Source organism: Eleginops maclovinus, chromosome 15, assembly GCF_036324505.1.
Source record: "Eleginops maclovinus isolate JMC-PN-2008 ecotype Puerto Natales chromosome 15, JC_Emac_rtc_rv5, whole genome shotgun sequence".
NCBI classification, from domain to species: Eukaryota; Metazoa; Chordata; class Actinopteri; order Perciformes; family Eleginopidae; genus Eleginops; species Eleginops maclovinus.
Window position 1 is genome coordinate 6,911,974 of NC_086363.1, and position 16,623 is coordinate 6,928,596.

The following is a 16,623-nucleotide window of genomic DNA, read 5'->3' on the forward strand; positions in this document are numbered from 1 at the left end:
AAGGATGCTGTATTGGGCATGTTCTGCCACTAGGTGGAGACAAACATCACAGCAAAGTAGTGCTATGGTCTGTCTGACTGAAAATGAATAATTCATTGAATGCACATGGGAAAGTGGTCAGATTAACTCAAGAGTTCAAGCTTTTACAAACATATTTCTGCATTTATAATGGAGTAGCCTCATAAAACCTAACAACTATTGCATGCTTTTCCAAAAAAACAAAACAATAATACCAAAATAACACAACAACCATAATAATATGCATTATTATTATGGTTGTTGTTGTTTTTATTGTTATTACTATTATTATTGATGCACTATTTACAGAGTCCATATTCTCCCTAGTAAACTTCAAGCCTTTTTGTAGTTGATATGGTCTGGTTTATCTGTTGATAGCCTATAATACATTCAAAATGGATGATGGATAATGCTTCTAGGTCGGGATATGACAAAAAAGAAAACATGTTTTAGTATTGTGTGGTGAAAAAAAAAGCGATTTATGTTTCTACTTCTCTACCTATCAATCGATTCCTCATCAAGTAATAGTTGTAATTCGAGCTGGCATGGATGCCCAGCGGAGTGCGTGCCTCTGGTTTTCCTGTTTGCTACTTCACAATTCATGACATGCAGCATAGATTTATAATGTGCTGCGCCTGGTTTCTCTGCGCTGCGTCAACACAGCCACACAGAGACACAACCACCGGAAAACATGGATAGCCTTAGAAATAAAAGCATGGATTTTTTTTGTCTCAATCTAAGCCTGTACATAACATTAAAGGCCACATAACTCAAGTTCCTATGGCTGTGCCGAAGGTGTGCTATGTGAAGTTAGGTAAATGATCCAGGTGTGTGAGCGTGTACGCAGCAAACACGATCCAATTGTTTTAGGTGATAATGGGCAGCGTTTTCCGGAAACATTTGCTAAGTATTAAGAGAGCTGAACTGATAAATGGAACAATCCAAAATAGTAAGGGCTCCAATTACATTCAGGGAATTTTGGAGGTTAAGCAAAAATGGCCTTAATCAGAAATGCTTTTATTGGAAAGTTTTTCACCGGAAGTCTACAGGTTTGATTATGGCTGACTTGACATTACGCGCACTTCAATGCCAACTTTTTCAGAGCGCACAGGCGTACTGTTCTCTGTCAAACGTGGCTGTGTGGCGCTAAGAAGACTTCACGCTGCAGTCACCTCTGAGCAAACATATCATTTACTCGCAGATTGTGGATGTTTTTTGCACAGCACCAGGGTTTCTGGTGACTTGTGTTTCACTTTGACAGAATATCTCCATCACCTGGGCTGTTTTTTTTTTTTTTGCGGACTTTGCGGATTTTGTAAACAAAATGTGGGGGATCCAGAGGACGCGATATGCTGACTGTAACGGTTCTGAAGCCAGTGAAGAGACGGAGATTGTTGTCAACATCGGCGGTGTGAAACAGGTGTTGTATGGGGACGTGTTGAATCGTTACCCGGACACGCGGCTGGCAGAATTGGTGGACTGTTCGCTAAAGTCCTCTGAAGAAATATCCTCACTATGTGACGACTACGACCCGGACACGGGGGAATTTTATTTTGACAGAGACCCTGAAGCCTTTAAGTGTATAATTGAACTGTATTGTTATGGAGAGATTCACATAAAACGAGGCATTTGTCCAATTTGTTTTATGAAGGAGATGGAGTTCTGGAAGATCGACCCTGATTTTCTGGACGACTGTTGTAAATGCCACCTGAATGAGGTAGAGGATGAACTTGCAGAGATCGCAGAGAAAGTGAGGACTATCCTGGTGGACCGAGAGGGAGATCCGTCTGCAGCTGGCTGGCAGCGCTTCCAGATGTACCTCTGGAGGCTGATGGAGAAGCCGGAGTCCTCGCTGCCTGCGCAGATCATCGCTATAGTTTCTTTCATCTTCATACTCGTCTCATCCGTGGTGATGTGTGTTGGGACTATCCCCGACCTGCAGGTGGAGGACTCGGAGGGTAACCTCACGGAGAACCCAACTCTGGAGGTCATCGAGACATTGTGCATCGGCTGGTTCACTATCGAATACATCCTGCGCCTGATCTCTTCCCCAAACAAAATTAAATTTTGCCTGGCTTTCATGAACATCATCGACTTCATGGCGATCATGCCCTTCTTCGTGGTGCTCATTCTGACCTCCTTCGGCACAGGAGTGATGGAGCTGGCTAATGTGCAGCAGGCGGTGCAGGCTTTACGCATAATGCGCATTGCGCGCATTTTCAAGCTGGCAAGACATTCCTCCGGACTCCAGACCCTCACATCTGCCTTGAAGAGCAGCTTCAAAGAGCTCGGGTTGCTACTCATGTACATGGGCGTCGGGGTTTTCCTTTTCTCCGCACTGGGCTACACCATGGAGCAGAACCACCCAGAGACCTTGTTCACAAGCATCCCACAGTCCTTCTGGTGGGCTGTGATCACCATGACCACGGTGGGCTATGGAGACGTTTACCCCAAGACAACTTTAGGTCGGTGTAATGCTGCCATCAGCTTTCTGTGCGGGGTGATCGCAATAGCGCTGCCTATACACCCCATCATCAACAATTTCGTGTTGTTCTACAACAAGCAACAGGTGCTGGAGACCGCTGCCAAGCATGAGATTGAATTGATGGCTCTGCGCTCAGGAGAGGGCGAGCTGGAGGCGGCTCCCGGTGCCCATAAACATGTCTGCGGAGCAGGGGTGTGGGACAGCGCTATGCGCCCCTGTCACAGCGACACATACATCCCCTTACTGAAGGATCCCAGGGGAGGGGCGGGGATCCAGACACCCAGCATGGACACAAGCTTTGAAAGCACAGCCGAGGCCTCTGAGTATTTCATCTCATAAACACTAAGACTCAACGAAAAGACTCAGCAAAACAACAACAACAAAACATCGAATTAATCATTCATATTTGACCTATTCCAACTTAACCCGCACACTTCAGGGTTAATGATACCACGATGACTGGATTGTAAATAGCCTCGTTAAAATAATAAGTCCTGCAGTGTGCTCTCTAACGGATCGTTAATGCATTTGAGAATTGCACCTATAAAGGGACATACTTTGTGTGAGATATTGACTTTATGAGCTGTGCCTTTGCACAGTGACTCCCTGTAGGGCTGTGGGCTTCTGTTTGAACAGTAGACACCAACTCCCCCATGTAGGCTTCTTATATAATAACCCCATCCCCAATCCCAAATCCTCACACTCATACTGTAGACTGCACTGTAGCCTATTCCTCTGTACAGATATATATACTATACTGTATAATAAAATGGATGTTTGTTTTTTTTAAATAAAGATTCTCAGCTCCTCCAGGAGAAAAGAGAAATAGTTCCCCTGGTATGTTTATAAAGACGGTCTACTGGCATGACAACTAAACTGAAGAAAAACCTCTTGGTATAGGGACTTACTGTATAGAGCCATAAAGATAATGGCAGAAACAAAATACTGGGTAAAGAAAAATAAAGTAACATATCATCTGGGCAGTTTGTTTCTGTTTCCGCTGGTGATCGTAAGTGTAATTTCTGTAACCGACACTGCATTAATATGTGGTATTATATCAGATAAAAAAACCCATCTGCTGTGCAGGCATGATAAAAGCTGTGTCAGTTCTAGAAGCTCTCATGACTCCAGGATAGGAACATTACATTCAGAAGCTGTCACAACTCTGCTCATCCCCGGAGTGGAAATACTGGATCCCCAAGACATTGGCGAGGGGAAGAAGCAACAGGCTGGAGGTTAAAGAAAAAAAATATTGAACTTTAACTTGAGTTTTTTTCAGAGTGCAGGCTAGCCCACCTGAAAGTCTGAGTGGAAAAGATGAGAATATAAAAAAACAAAACAATGATGGGGACTTTTTTCCTATTTGATCATAAAAAGACACATTATCAGGCTAGCAGCTTATCATCTCAGACAGAAGGTGTGAGAGCACCAATAGGCAGTGCCAGTGTGTAAAATGAGTCTTAATGCATTACTACTCTTAGTTTGATAATACTTGAAAGGATGAAGTGCATTCACACTGTGCAACGTGTTTTAAAATTCTCTGTAAATTGGCTTAATGGGCACTATACTTAGGAGTTCCACAGTTTGAAAGGTCTCAACTCCTACACCATTATTCTGAGTGACGTGAAACTTTCTGCACGAGAACAATCTTTAGAAAATACGGTAGGGGAGATACAATTAACATTTGACACATTGAATGCAGATGTCATGTTTTAAATGTCAGTGGTTAGATTCTGTTGTAACCTGAAATGTACAATTTCTATCAAGACTGTGTTCCTGTTTCCAGTGTTATTGGGACATTTCATTTGAATGTAAAAACATGCTTTGTGCATGCAGTTTTTCCACCAAATTTGGGAACTTACAAAGATGAAAATATGAGGCTATTATCAACAGGTAACCTTGATGGTACAGTAGAACAAGGTTTGGGTGGTGGATGTATGTGGGTTCATGTTTCAGCTCGCATGTACGGCACATAAACATATTTACTCAGCCTTACTAACAATAGACTCCTTCCCCTCGTCTAAGCCAAACTGTACGGCAGTATTTCCTAATCTTTATCTGATATTCCTCTACAGTCCACATTAACTCAACTTCAGCAACACCACTCATCTTGTTTAATTTTGATTATATTGTGTTTCTTGATTTTATATAATATATATATATTTATTTTCGGTTTGGTTTTAGTAAATTTGGTGAAGTTTGTATTCTTAGGCCTTCTATTACCCTAAGGGTGGCATAAGATCGATATTTAATATTAAGCTTTGTTTAGCTAACCATTTTTTCCATTACTCTAACTTTATTATTTGAACAAGCTATCCATAACTTTTCAGTAACTATTTGGTTTTAGAAAAGTTCATTTTTAAAAATGGGAAGTATTAAGTATAGAGAAGTTGGAACCTGGAAGTTAAAGTTAAAAAAGTAACATCTGAACTGTGAATGCTACATCAACACACACATTTTAATCGATTGAAGAGGAGTGATAAATCTCATCGCTGCCTCACTGACAGAGAGCATCAATCACCGGGACAAGACGTCACATTGTTTGCAGGACACTCATTCAGTATTAGCTCTTTGCTGATGTTTTTGAATGAGCAACAATCTAAGTTGTGCCGCCTGAAACAAAGATCATGAGGGAGGTCAGGCAGGTCTCTGCAGCCTGTCCACCCACTCATGTCCTTAACAGCACTCTGCTATCTCTGCAGAACAGCAGCAGATGCACACATGTCAAAGCCCAGTAGAAAGGCCTTTGTCCCCGCTGACAGGTGGAGCTGGAATGTCAAAGGCGTGTTTTGTGTAACAGAACAATGTTCCTCCAGCAGATGCACATGTAAATATACATGCGACTTCAGGTTCAAATTTAGATATACAAACACACTGCAGTGTACAAACATCCCCTCGCCTCTCCACCGCCTACCTTCAAGTGCACACACATAATTGCATACACACACTTCCTTACCCATATACCCACAGCCATATGTGATGCAGTGAACTGCTGCGATACGCTGGCTAATCATCAATTTGTACACCCACATGTTGGTCATCTGCAGCATTCAGTGGGTGTGTAAGATGAGAGGTATTCCTGGACATTTACTCAAAACTGTGCTCATTATCCCTTCACACGACTAGTCATAGTCAATGTGAGAATGTTGTTGTTGCTACTAAATCAATAAATATTTCTAGATGCTCAAAGGCGATTTATTTTAAGACATCGGCTTTAGGTTTTTTTTCACCATTTTGAAGAAATGGGGGACAAAGTTTTTACTTGTCTCTTGTGCCTTTGAATTAAAATATGTCTGATGTATGTCTAGGCAACACAGAATAGACTGTATCCTCGAACCAGTCTAAAAAGATGCCATTCTGTGTTGGTGTGTGTGTTAGGAAAGTTCTGGCAATTAAAATACTTCTGTATTTTATGTGTAATGGTATTTACATATTGCTTTTATGTGAAGAACAATAATTAACAAGGCAGCAAGTTTATAGCATGCTATGTTTGTTTCAATATCACACTTTAAGATGCCATTAAATCTAGTGTTAAGTTATGTATCCGGCTTGTGGGATGCTGTGAATAAACAGGATTTGACATTCTGCCTAAACCCTCACACACTTTGTACAGTAACAAGCATTATCGCATTAGATATACTTAGAAATATGGGTCACATTTAAAGTTTGTAAGGTAATCAAAGTGCTTCCTGAAACTTACGTGTCCAATCCAGCTGCCAGTGCCAATTGTTTTCTGGTGACGTACTGTCATGTTGGTATTGTGTTACACCCAACCATTTTAATGACAGCACGAACACACTGAGACCTTTCTTGCTTCTCATGCTCCCCTCTCTGCTGACCTTTAGGGCGGGGATCTTCTTCTCCACACATCTAAAAATAGGGGAATCCCTGTAGGAAACAAATAGTACAATCAAATGGAAGTTCATTACAAACTTCAGTTAAATTGGATGTAAAATGGACGTATGTTGCTTTAAGACTTAAAAACTTAAACTTAAAAAGTAGCTGTAATAGGAAAAGAAAACTGTCCTTTCACATTTCTAATTTAAATTTCCACAATATGAAGAGTTTCAGTCATAAGAAGTATTATTATGACTGAGCAGAGTTTTACACTGACACACCTAATTTAGTGAAACGGTCAAAGACTAACATTTCAAATACGAGGAAAAAAAAACAAGATGGAAAAAAACACATTAGGAATTCAAAACACATCTGGAAGATATTTCTCTCAAGGCCACACTAAAAGCAAATGATTTCTCCCCTCAACTGGCAGAAATGGGATATGTTTTATGGATTTATGTCCTGCAGTAGATGGTCAAACACATTCATTTGAATACGAATGTGTATGCATAATGATATGGCTTAACAGCCAACCCCCTCCATGCACTGTCTCTGTTGGAAGGATATTGTCAGCTGCAGGAGAGGGAAAATGTTATTTCCCTTAAGTCAGATTGGAGAGGAAGAGAAAACATATGCTTCAGGAGCAAATGAGTTTCAGTTTTTCAACAGTTTACATGTAAAACGCTGCGTAGGTGCACCCTGAAGCACTTTGATTCAGGCAGAGAGCGGCATGACAATAATTACATACATTAAATATGTCCTTCTATTCATATTATCTCTGTCCTGCCATTCTGCGTGGCTTTTGAAAGGTATAAAAATGGTAAAAGGTAGGGTACAAGGTCAAAACAGCTAATAAGAAGTCATGATAATGGTTTCAATGGTCTTTCCATTAGTCTCTGTTTCTGTGTCTTTGTTCTTTTACACGTAAAACACATTATTCCCCTGAAATGACAACACATCAATCACTGACACTGAAAAAAAAACCGTCTAAAAATCAGCAGAAAATATATACCCGTCTTCTTTTTCGACTAACCTTATCACTTCTCCCTCTTGCGTCATCTTCTCTTGCAAAGTCATCACGTCTGCACTTTCATGACACCTGCAGAAAATAGTACATTTCAAGTAGCTTATGCCAGGACAGTATATTGTTTTACTAAATAATCTTGCAGCTGACTATATCATACTCTTTCAAGATGTCAATGTCAAGTGTTAAACACTAAAGTCAATACAGTTGTGCCTCATTACAAATCTGTGACTGTACCTCTGCATCCAGACATTGACCATGAAGGATGGAGTGCTTACTTCTGCTGTTTGCTGGTAATATGTGAAATATGAGTGGAGAGATTTCACTGGTGAGCTGGTTTCTGTTTTGTAAGACTGAGTGATGAAGATGTGGTCTGATGCAAAGCTTCTGCTCCTGCAGAGAATTGAGAATTGCAAACGTTAAAGTTTCTGCTCAAAGACAGCGGCAGGAGAATATTGAGTGATAGCTGTGGGGGTACTGATACTGTTTGTGAATCCCCTATTTATTTGAAAGCAGCCGTGAGTATCCTAATGGATAACATTCGTCTTGTATTACCTTTTGTATTTCTTTTGGGTGATATATATAGTGTGTGCAAATGTGTGATAGTGTAGCCTCAGAAGACACAATATTCAGTGTGCAGAAAATCGCTCTCATAAAGAACATGGAAGAAAAGTTCAACGCTGCCTTTAGTCTCAGCGGGAGCTCTTGAGCTTCAGCAGGCAAGTTATAGCTTCATCTTTTTTCAGGTTGTTACCCGAGGCGAGTACTACTGTGCGTTTTATGTGAAATACAGACCGGGTTGCTCTAGGCCAGCGCAGTTAAACACTGCGCCTCAAGGAGGTGATGTGGCCTTTACTCACTTAAAATATTTGTGGTGGCGCAAACTTAATACCTCCATAACATCACTGCCCTCTACCAGCCCACTGCTGCTCCAAAAAGAAGCAAAGTGTCTGTGAATAAAACATCAAATCCTGCCTTTTGGAAAACACCTGATTATAATTATAGGTTAAACAGTAAACTAACGACAGCAATCAAACTGCAAATGAACTTGTTATATTCGTTTAATCAATTACGTTCTCTCATTATATTTTATTGGTTTTGTAATTGTTTCAACAGCTTACAAAAGAGGCATTAATGACTGATTAGCCTGCAGCGTGGGTCTGTTATCTCACATTGAATCCATGCAAAAGAAACACTCCATCCAAATAATGTACAAAAATAGATGCCCACAAGCACCTATAAAAGCTATTTAACACATTACATTTGTTTATCGCTCAGATAGAAATATAAAAATAACAGTACAGTTATCTGTTTCCCCCTGCTGACAGTCTTTACGCTCAGCTATGTTTCTCTCCACATCACTTTGAAGAGTTTCAATGAGCTTCTGATCAAATATTCCTTTAAAGGTTAAATTAAAAAATATCATTGATATTCAGCTGTGAAGGTCAAAAGAGCGATGCATCACTTTCCCTCAGGCTTTGTTTAAACCAACTTCACAGAGGGCTGAAAAAAGTGTGAAATCCCTTCTTTACTCTCCACTGTCTCCCCGCGAGTCCCCTGGTGTAAACACTCACTTGGTAAACATGAATATGTAAATTAAAAGTCAGAAATCCTGATGTTTTTATTCATGTTGTTACCCTGTCATGTATTTTGTTGTGATGTTTGAATTATAATTTAGTTGCGGTGTGTTTTGTGTTGCACTGCTTCTTGATTACTGTTGTGTTTAACGGACTGCTTTGAACTGGCCTCCGCAATCTGAAACAACACACTTCACATTTCTACCAGTCTCCAGATGAACTTGGGCTTTGAGGTCCACAGACGGCTTCAAATAACTTGTTCAAAGCCAAAGCCTGTTAAAGCTGCCTAACTTTATTCAAAATCAATCCACCCATTGCAGTTGAATTTAATTAGAAGGTTATAAACAACAAGACATAAAAGAAATAAACTCTGTCTCTTCTGTGTACCACGACCTGCATAATAAAGGGCTAACACTGGGTCTGCTTACTGTCGGGTCCAAGTTGTGATTTCTTTCCTCTCGGTCACTTAGTTCATCTCCTTTGCTGTTATTCCCCACTTAAAAATGTCTTACTAAGGGCAAATTTCACTGCATAAGCCATGTTTTAGTGACCCTGTGTCTCTTCTGCTGATAAATGTATGGACATTTAATTAAGGGAAATTGGCCTCGAGGGACCGTAGCCGTAGTGATTGATCTGACCAGCTTGGCGATACACTTGCCGCTGCAGATTATCTCATCCACAGACAATGAGGTTTTATGGAGTGGACCATCCTTGCTTGCGACAATGATTGCAATTAATTCAGGGGCTGTGGGGTCATAAAAACAATATTTTTTGGGTGGGTGTCATTGGAGTCATACCTCCTCTGGGACCTATGATTTGTCTCTGTCACAACATGACTCACACGTGTCCAATTGTGACAGTCTTGTATTATTGTAATTTCAGCCTCGGGTACCTGCCTGGCTAAAGTGACACTCCAAGTGAAGATTCAGGGAAGAAATGAAACATCTATCTCATGGAAAATGTAAGATCAACGCTGAAGGATGGATTGCTGCAATGAAATTGAAATTCACTTTTGAGAAATGAGATCTATATCACGGCTTTTGCTTTAAAAACAGCAACATAACAAATGTGTTTATGTTGCTGTAATATAAGCTAAAAAAAACATACTTTTTAAAATTGAGCTTCTAGTTTCCAAACAAGGGAGATATTCCAGTTATGTGTGGAAACTCTTCCCTCTGGAGGGAAAATTGAGATTTTAGCCTTTGGATACCATTTATGTACAAAAACCCCCACACTACAGGAAAGGAAAACCCCCGAAAAACATAACAGGGCCCTGTTAAACGGTTTGCCCAGAAATAACTAAGTAAGTTTTAGAGCTGCTTGAAGGCTCAATATACGTTTGAACACTATAAGCAAGGCTAGCTGTTTCCCACTGCTTCCAGTCTTTATGCTAAGCTTGAAAAATGGATTACTGAAACAGACACGTTTGCAGAAGCTTGTCAAATGCCTAAATCAATAAGTTATTCAATACTAACCTTTATGCTAGCCCGCCCTCACAAACCGTTGACCTGACCTCCTCTCTATCTTCATCATTGACAATACTCTCACTCATACTCATGTCCTTTTTTTTACATGCTGTGAACAAGTCTCGATAGCTGCAGGCTCCAGGTTGACCCCCCCCCCCCCCCCCAACAACAGGTGAAAGGTCTGAAATGGGCACTGCTGAAAGCAATTCATGAGCTCAGTGTGAAATAATGTCAGGGAGACAATTTATAGCAAAGTATATGGGGAGTCATCGAGGAGATTTAGACATCAAACAGTGAAGGAATGTCATGTCCTTGTCTTTGGGGCCCTGAGGTAATTAAACTCCCTCGCCCACGATTGTCCCATGCGTGGGTCACTGTGGGAGATTACAACGGATTGCAGTGTGGGGATCAATCTGCTGTCCCCAGGAAGACAAATTACAGAGTAGGAAACAAAAGGAATAGTAGTGACGGAAGAAGCAAGTAGAAAGATTTCTACTCTCACAGCAGCCTCGGATCAAAGCCGCAGGGATTGTACACAGAGCATCGCTGCAGGGGAATATTTACATAGTAATTAAAGAGAGTGGAGGTGTTCAGTCAGACAAGAGTGGCGGAAGTTGGGGGAGGAGTAAGAGCTGTCAGTGATTTCCTTTTGAGGAGGCTATGAACATGTCAATGAGATCAAAGCTGTTGTGATTTCTGAGGGTGGGCTAATGACAAAACACAGAAGGGTGTCCTCCTCATCTGTATCGGGATCTTCAAGAAATAACACACTCTTCCTCCTACAACGGATAAACATGTTATACAAGTCAACACACACAAAGGGTTATTCTCTCATACAGAATGCAATGGAAAACTAATTTTAGCACTCTTTACATAGATATTGCTATAAATCAGTTCACTGTCCTAATGATATGAAATGTGTATTTCAAAATCCTACGCATTGTTATAACACATGCAGCTGTGTATCCTGTACATTTCTTCAAGGTTCTATAATCTTTTATCCCAATCTTTTATATTTTTGATTAAATATTGTATTTGTTCATCTGTATCTGCAACTAAAATGATCAAATAGTCTAGTAAAAGTCCAGTATTTGAGTAAACATCATTATTTTCTTGCCCCTGTTCTGACAGTGCTGATGAATTCTCTGAATCTAATTTTTTATTATGTCTGATGCAAAAACAATTTCCTTTTACTTTCATTGTATAAGAATGAGAAGGTAAAATAACAATGATAAGAAGCCCGGCTGGATGCAGATAAACACTAAGTGAGAAAAATATCTACTTTGTTATTTTGGTAAGAGTCCCCTTGAGACAAGAAGCAAGCTGTAACCGGCTGAGAAAACATCCATAAAAACGCTGCTTCATCTCTCCTAACATGCGTCATCACTGCTGCTTAGTGTCTCCATTAATGTTGTGTTGTTGTCATGTGGATATTTTCGGTTTGCTCTTCACACTTTCTCCCACCTCTGTCGGTAATTTCCATCCGATATTGATGGATAAGCAGCTGCTACATCTCATCTAGGGTTAATGTGTTCTCCAGGTGGTTTCTGTCTGAATGTGTGGGGATATTGAGTGGGCCTCCATCAAAACATTTATTCCCGCTATAAAGCCAGCTGGATTTGTGACAGGGTGTTAAATGGGACGTCCATCTAGAAAGAGATTTCTAATGGTCCTTTTCCCTGGAGAGCGTGCAGCCATTTACAACAACCAATCTCCTCACCTCTCTACCCAAATAATGAGATAATGCACCAAGGTAACAGCACATTTCTTTCCCTGTGTTTTTGTAGTCAAGTACAGGGTTTATTTATGAGCAGATCAGGATGAATAAAATGCATCTAGGATTTTACCACACTTGCCACCTTCTACCGCTTAATGGCAGAATTGATTAAATAACCTAGATGAGGGATGTGAGCTGCAATACATGCTGGTCCTGCCCATGCACAGCTTTGAGGCATAAACAAATGCTGTCAATGCTAAGTAAAAAAGCGTGTGGAGGTTGAAAAAGGGCGAGTGGGAGTGTTTTACTGTTTAAGTGCTTGCATGGTAATGGCCTCAAGCTTCTGAAGGCAGCAACAGTGTGACCCCTCTCACCCACCTCCAAGTAAGCTTTTAATGAGACTGCAACCTCTTCCTTTCATCTTTTCTTAGATCAGCCCTAGTATAAACACATATAACGTCGGAAGGTGACCCGCAAAGTTTCAAGGTGTGAGAACAGAGATGCACCGCTGCAGTCATCGAGGTAATGACCGTGTTTCTCGTCAGACACTTTGCCTTGGGAATTTATTTCTCTGTGATTAATTTTACCTCAGCCCATTAAAGTTACCTCGACCGCCCTGTAGGGACACTTTTTCATAAAATGACATGTTGGATGGCTGATTCATATCTAATAGAAACATTCATATCCCCGAGCCAAAGTAGCAAAACTATAATATACATTCATCTCTGAATGTTTGAAATGTAGAAGTAAAAATTGACATTCAGGGAAATGCTCCAATTTGCTTTACTAGCAGAACATTAGATGAGAAGATGATACCACTCTCACAATTATGAATCTAAAATCAGCTTGTTGTTAGCTTAGCTTAGCTTAGCATAAGTGGAAGGTAGCTAAACTACAAAATGGCCCCTTTGTGAGTGCTATTATTTGATATGAATGACACTATTTTATTATAATTATTATTCATTATTACTTAATGATTCTAAATATATTATTATTATAATTATTATTAATATAGCATACATTTGTGTTACATTATTTAGTTTGACAACTATTATATTTATGGTTTGTTTTAAAAATAGATTTTTGTCTGAGCTCCTCAGAGGCTTTTAATATGGAAAGTATTTGTATTGAAATGTATTTTTATATACTGTCATTTTTTAAAACGTTGTTCAGCCATACTTGTGGATTAGGCAGGTAGTAGTAGTAGGAAGTAGTGACGTCACACTTTGGGGCTGATGCCTGACTCATGAGCTCATTAGCTGTTATTAGTGACACCTGTGCGAGACACCTGGGGTGAATCCGCCTGCTACGAGGAAGAGAGGCGGGAAACTAGATATTTTCAGACAAATGGCTTAAGTCTCCCACCACAAACAATATGTACACCTGATAACCCGGGACATTTACACCGAAGACCATGCTGTCTGAGCAGACCGAGCAGACCCACTGATATCCTCCTGAGGGGCGTACAGTATATTGTGGATTCGCTCGCTCCCTCTGAGCTGTTCAGGCGGTGAGTAAACCACACATTTTCCCTAGACAGGAAAGGTTGCACTCAAAAAATGTCTAATGTCTAATGCAACTCATAAGAAAAGGGCACATAAGTTGTGGGTTTACTTGCCATTTCATATTTATCACGAGCCTGTCTCAGCAGCCCACTATAAGAGGGACTTTCTATTTAAAGCTGCTGAATAAAAGTGTCCGAGTTAAATCAACAATGTCCACATGAAATGTTATAGAGAGATAAGACAAAAAAGGAAATTATTATTTGGAGATTTCTATAGAGGGAAAAAGGCAAGAAAATATCATTTTAAAATGTATATAAAAGAATAGAAAGCAAAGACTACACTGAGTTTCTCACCTTCAATATACATTCAGAGAAATCCTATATTGGCCTTGCATTTCCAACATATTTGTCAAGTAATTATTGCACCGATAGTGCTAATGAGCAGCACTCAAAGAGGATCATGTCTCCATTATTATAACACCAAGTCAGAAAGGCCACCGTCATTTTCAAGTGTGAGCCTGACCTTTTAGATTTCAGTGTCAGTCAGTCATCATTAGCCGACAGTACGGCAGTGAGCCAGAGCGGCTCCATTATTCCAAACTAATCATTCTCATTTATCCAAGGAACAACCTGTATGCCATTACACGCTTAAAAACATCACAGCCTGGGGGATTAACAAGAGCAGATGGAGATTAAATGTCTTTCCTCAAAGAACAGCAATAGTTGTTGAGGAAGTGGAAAGTCCCTTCGTTGACTTACCCCTAAACGGATGATTTACAACCAGAAGGAATTATTTTACTCACACCTCCTAACCCTTTAACCTCCAGGATACAATTCAGAGAGGTGAAATGAATGAAAGACACATCTCTATGAGTTTACCCTTTGTTCTTTTGGGGAGCTTTATAAACAAGGTTTAATTTTTATAAGTAGCAGCCTTGAGAGGAGTCAATGTGTTATATTTTATCAAGGTAATAAATTACATTTAGGTTGCACTCACCGTGATCAAGGCTTGGGGACGTGTGTTTGTGTGGATATTCAGGAGATACAAACACACTATACCCTATGAAAGACTTAAAGAAAGAGAAACTGAGATTTAAAACACACCCAGAAGAGGTAAGCTAGAAGAATAAGCGATTGCACTGCCCACACACTCCCACATGCTCAACATCATTAACAACAAAGGGGCACGACTGAAACAATGCAGCAGTCTGTGATGCAACCAACTCCAAGTGAGACACATCCGTTGGAGTAAGAAGTCAAAAGAAGACTCTCAAAAAAACACAAGGAAGGAGGGCTTTGATTTGTAGCAATTCTTAAACACTTCTGATGCCATGTCTTGATCATGGCTTTTTTGGACCATGCTTTCCATTAAGAGTATGATTAACAATCTAGTTTGTCCATACCTTGAATTAAAGTACCCATTTTCCTTGAGATCATGTTCATCTCAGATAAACATCAATAAAACCAGAATATATTAACAATAATGAATTGACTAGACACATTTTTTGGCAGAGAACGTTAAGGTAAATTGTTTCTTGAATGGCCTGCATTCTACATTCAGCTTTCTGATCATTATTTTTTTGAGAGTCTTATGCCACCCAGTGGGCGGGACAATATCCTATCAATGGAGGGATCAAGTATAAGAAACATAAAAATAAATGCAGAATAAATAATGTTTAATTTCTGACTCAAACACAGAAAAACATAATTAATTTCAGTTAAATGTAAAAAGGGTAAACTGAAATCATTTTGCCTCTTTTCCAGCACTAATTTTGAATATGTTGTAGTCCAAGCTCATTGCAAGATAAAGAAACCACTCGTCGGTCTTTAAGAGCTTCAGGCCCGGCACATGTCACCTCTTCCAAAAAGATGACATTCTGACGATAGACAGTGAGCCACTTCCACAGATACTCCACCTTCTCATCACACATCCAGGGGTTTCTGCTTAGGGCAACCTGGAAAGGGGATTTCCTCTCATCCAGCAGCCCTGGGGGGAGATGCTGCAGCTGATTCTGATTGAGCAGCAGAAGCTGAAGATGCTGGAGACCGTGGAGAAGAGTCGCTGGCAACTCTAGGAGCTGATTCTCCTGTAAAAACAGTTGGGATAGTTTGACGTTGTGGGAGAAGGTTGTAGGTTTTAAGGAGCTTATTCTATTACCAGCGAGGTTCAGCATCTCCAGGCGGTGCAGGTTCTTCAGGATGTCGGGTTGTAAGACTTGCAGATTGTTGTCGCTCAGGTCTAGATTCTTCAGATTTGGCAGTTTTTCAAGCAGAGCGGCGGATACACCTGTTAAAAGATTTCCAGGCAAGTCCAGCCAGGTCAGGCTACTATTGCCAAGAATCCATTCAGCTTCAGCAACCTCAATCAGATTATTCTTCAGCACAAGACTCCGAAGTGAAGCATGGCTGAAGACATTTGGAGGAAGATGAACCAGCTGGTTTCCCGTCAGATCCAACTCGTTCAAGAGAGGAACGTTTTTCAGTAGATCTGCAGGGAGGCTTGTCAGGTTGTTGTGATACAGCTGGAGGTTGTTTAAAAGGGGCACAGCGCTCAAATGGCTGGCCGTGATACTGCCGAGTTCGGTTGATTGGATCGATATTTGAGTGGTGTTGGAGGGTAAGCCATCTACAGGGAAATTCATAAGGGAGCTTTGGCTGCACACCACCTCTGCACCTGAAGGTGGAAAGGAACAGGAGCACAGATGGGGGCAGGAGTGGGCACTTTCAGCCAGTGCAGTGAAAGCAAGGAACAGCCTGAGGTTCATCTTTAAAACACAGAGGAAACATTCAGTATACGAAGCAGATTCACACAGGATCACACAAATGGAATAATCCATTGATCATTAATAAGTAATATCGCCGCATTGTAAAACAAATCTGATCATAAATTCATAATCTTACCTTAAGGGCACGGGAGGATTCCTTTTGAGTTGTGATCACGGACTTGATTTTATACACTGCTGAGTGAATTTGTTCCCAGCAATGAGTCAGAACA

General features: G+C 40.5%; 2 protein-coding genes across 2 annotated transcripts; one reads left to right on the forward strand and one right to left on the reverse strand.

Moving 5' to 3' along the window:
- The first annotated feature begins 1,145 nt into the window (after positions 1 to 1,145).
- LOC134876733 (potassium voltage-gated channel subfamily F member 1-like) lies at positions 1,146 to 4,376 on the forward strand. Its single transcript, XM_063901830.1, has one exon. It carries the CDS (start codon positions 1,343 to 1,345, stop codon positions 2,840 to 2,842), a length of 1,500 nt encoding a protein of 499 aa, XP_063757900.1. The 5' UTR covers positions 1,146 to 1,342; the 3' UTR covers positions 2,843 to 4,376.
- A 9,674-nt stretch (positions 4,377 to 14,050) lies between these two features.
- LOC134876487 (leucine-rich alpha-2-glycoprotein-like) lies at positions 14,051 to 16,623 on the reverse strand. The gene is made up of 2 exons (XM_063901436.1): positions 16,530 to 16,623; positions 14,051 to 16,393 (listed from the first exon to the last, which is right to left on the reverse strand). Exon 2 carries the CDS (start codon positions 16,391 to 16,393, stop codon positions 15,395 to 15,397), a length of 999 nt encoding a protein of 332 aa, XP_063757506.1. The 5' UTR covers positions 16,530 to 16,623; the 3' UTR covers positions 14,051 to 15,394.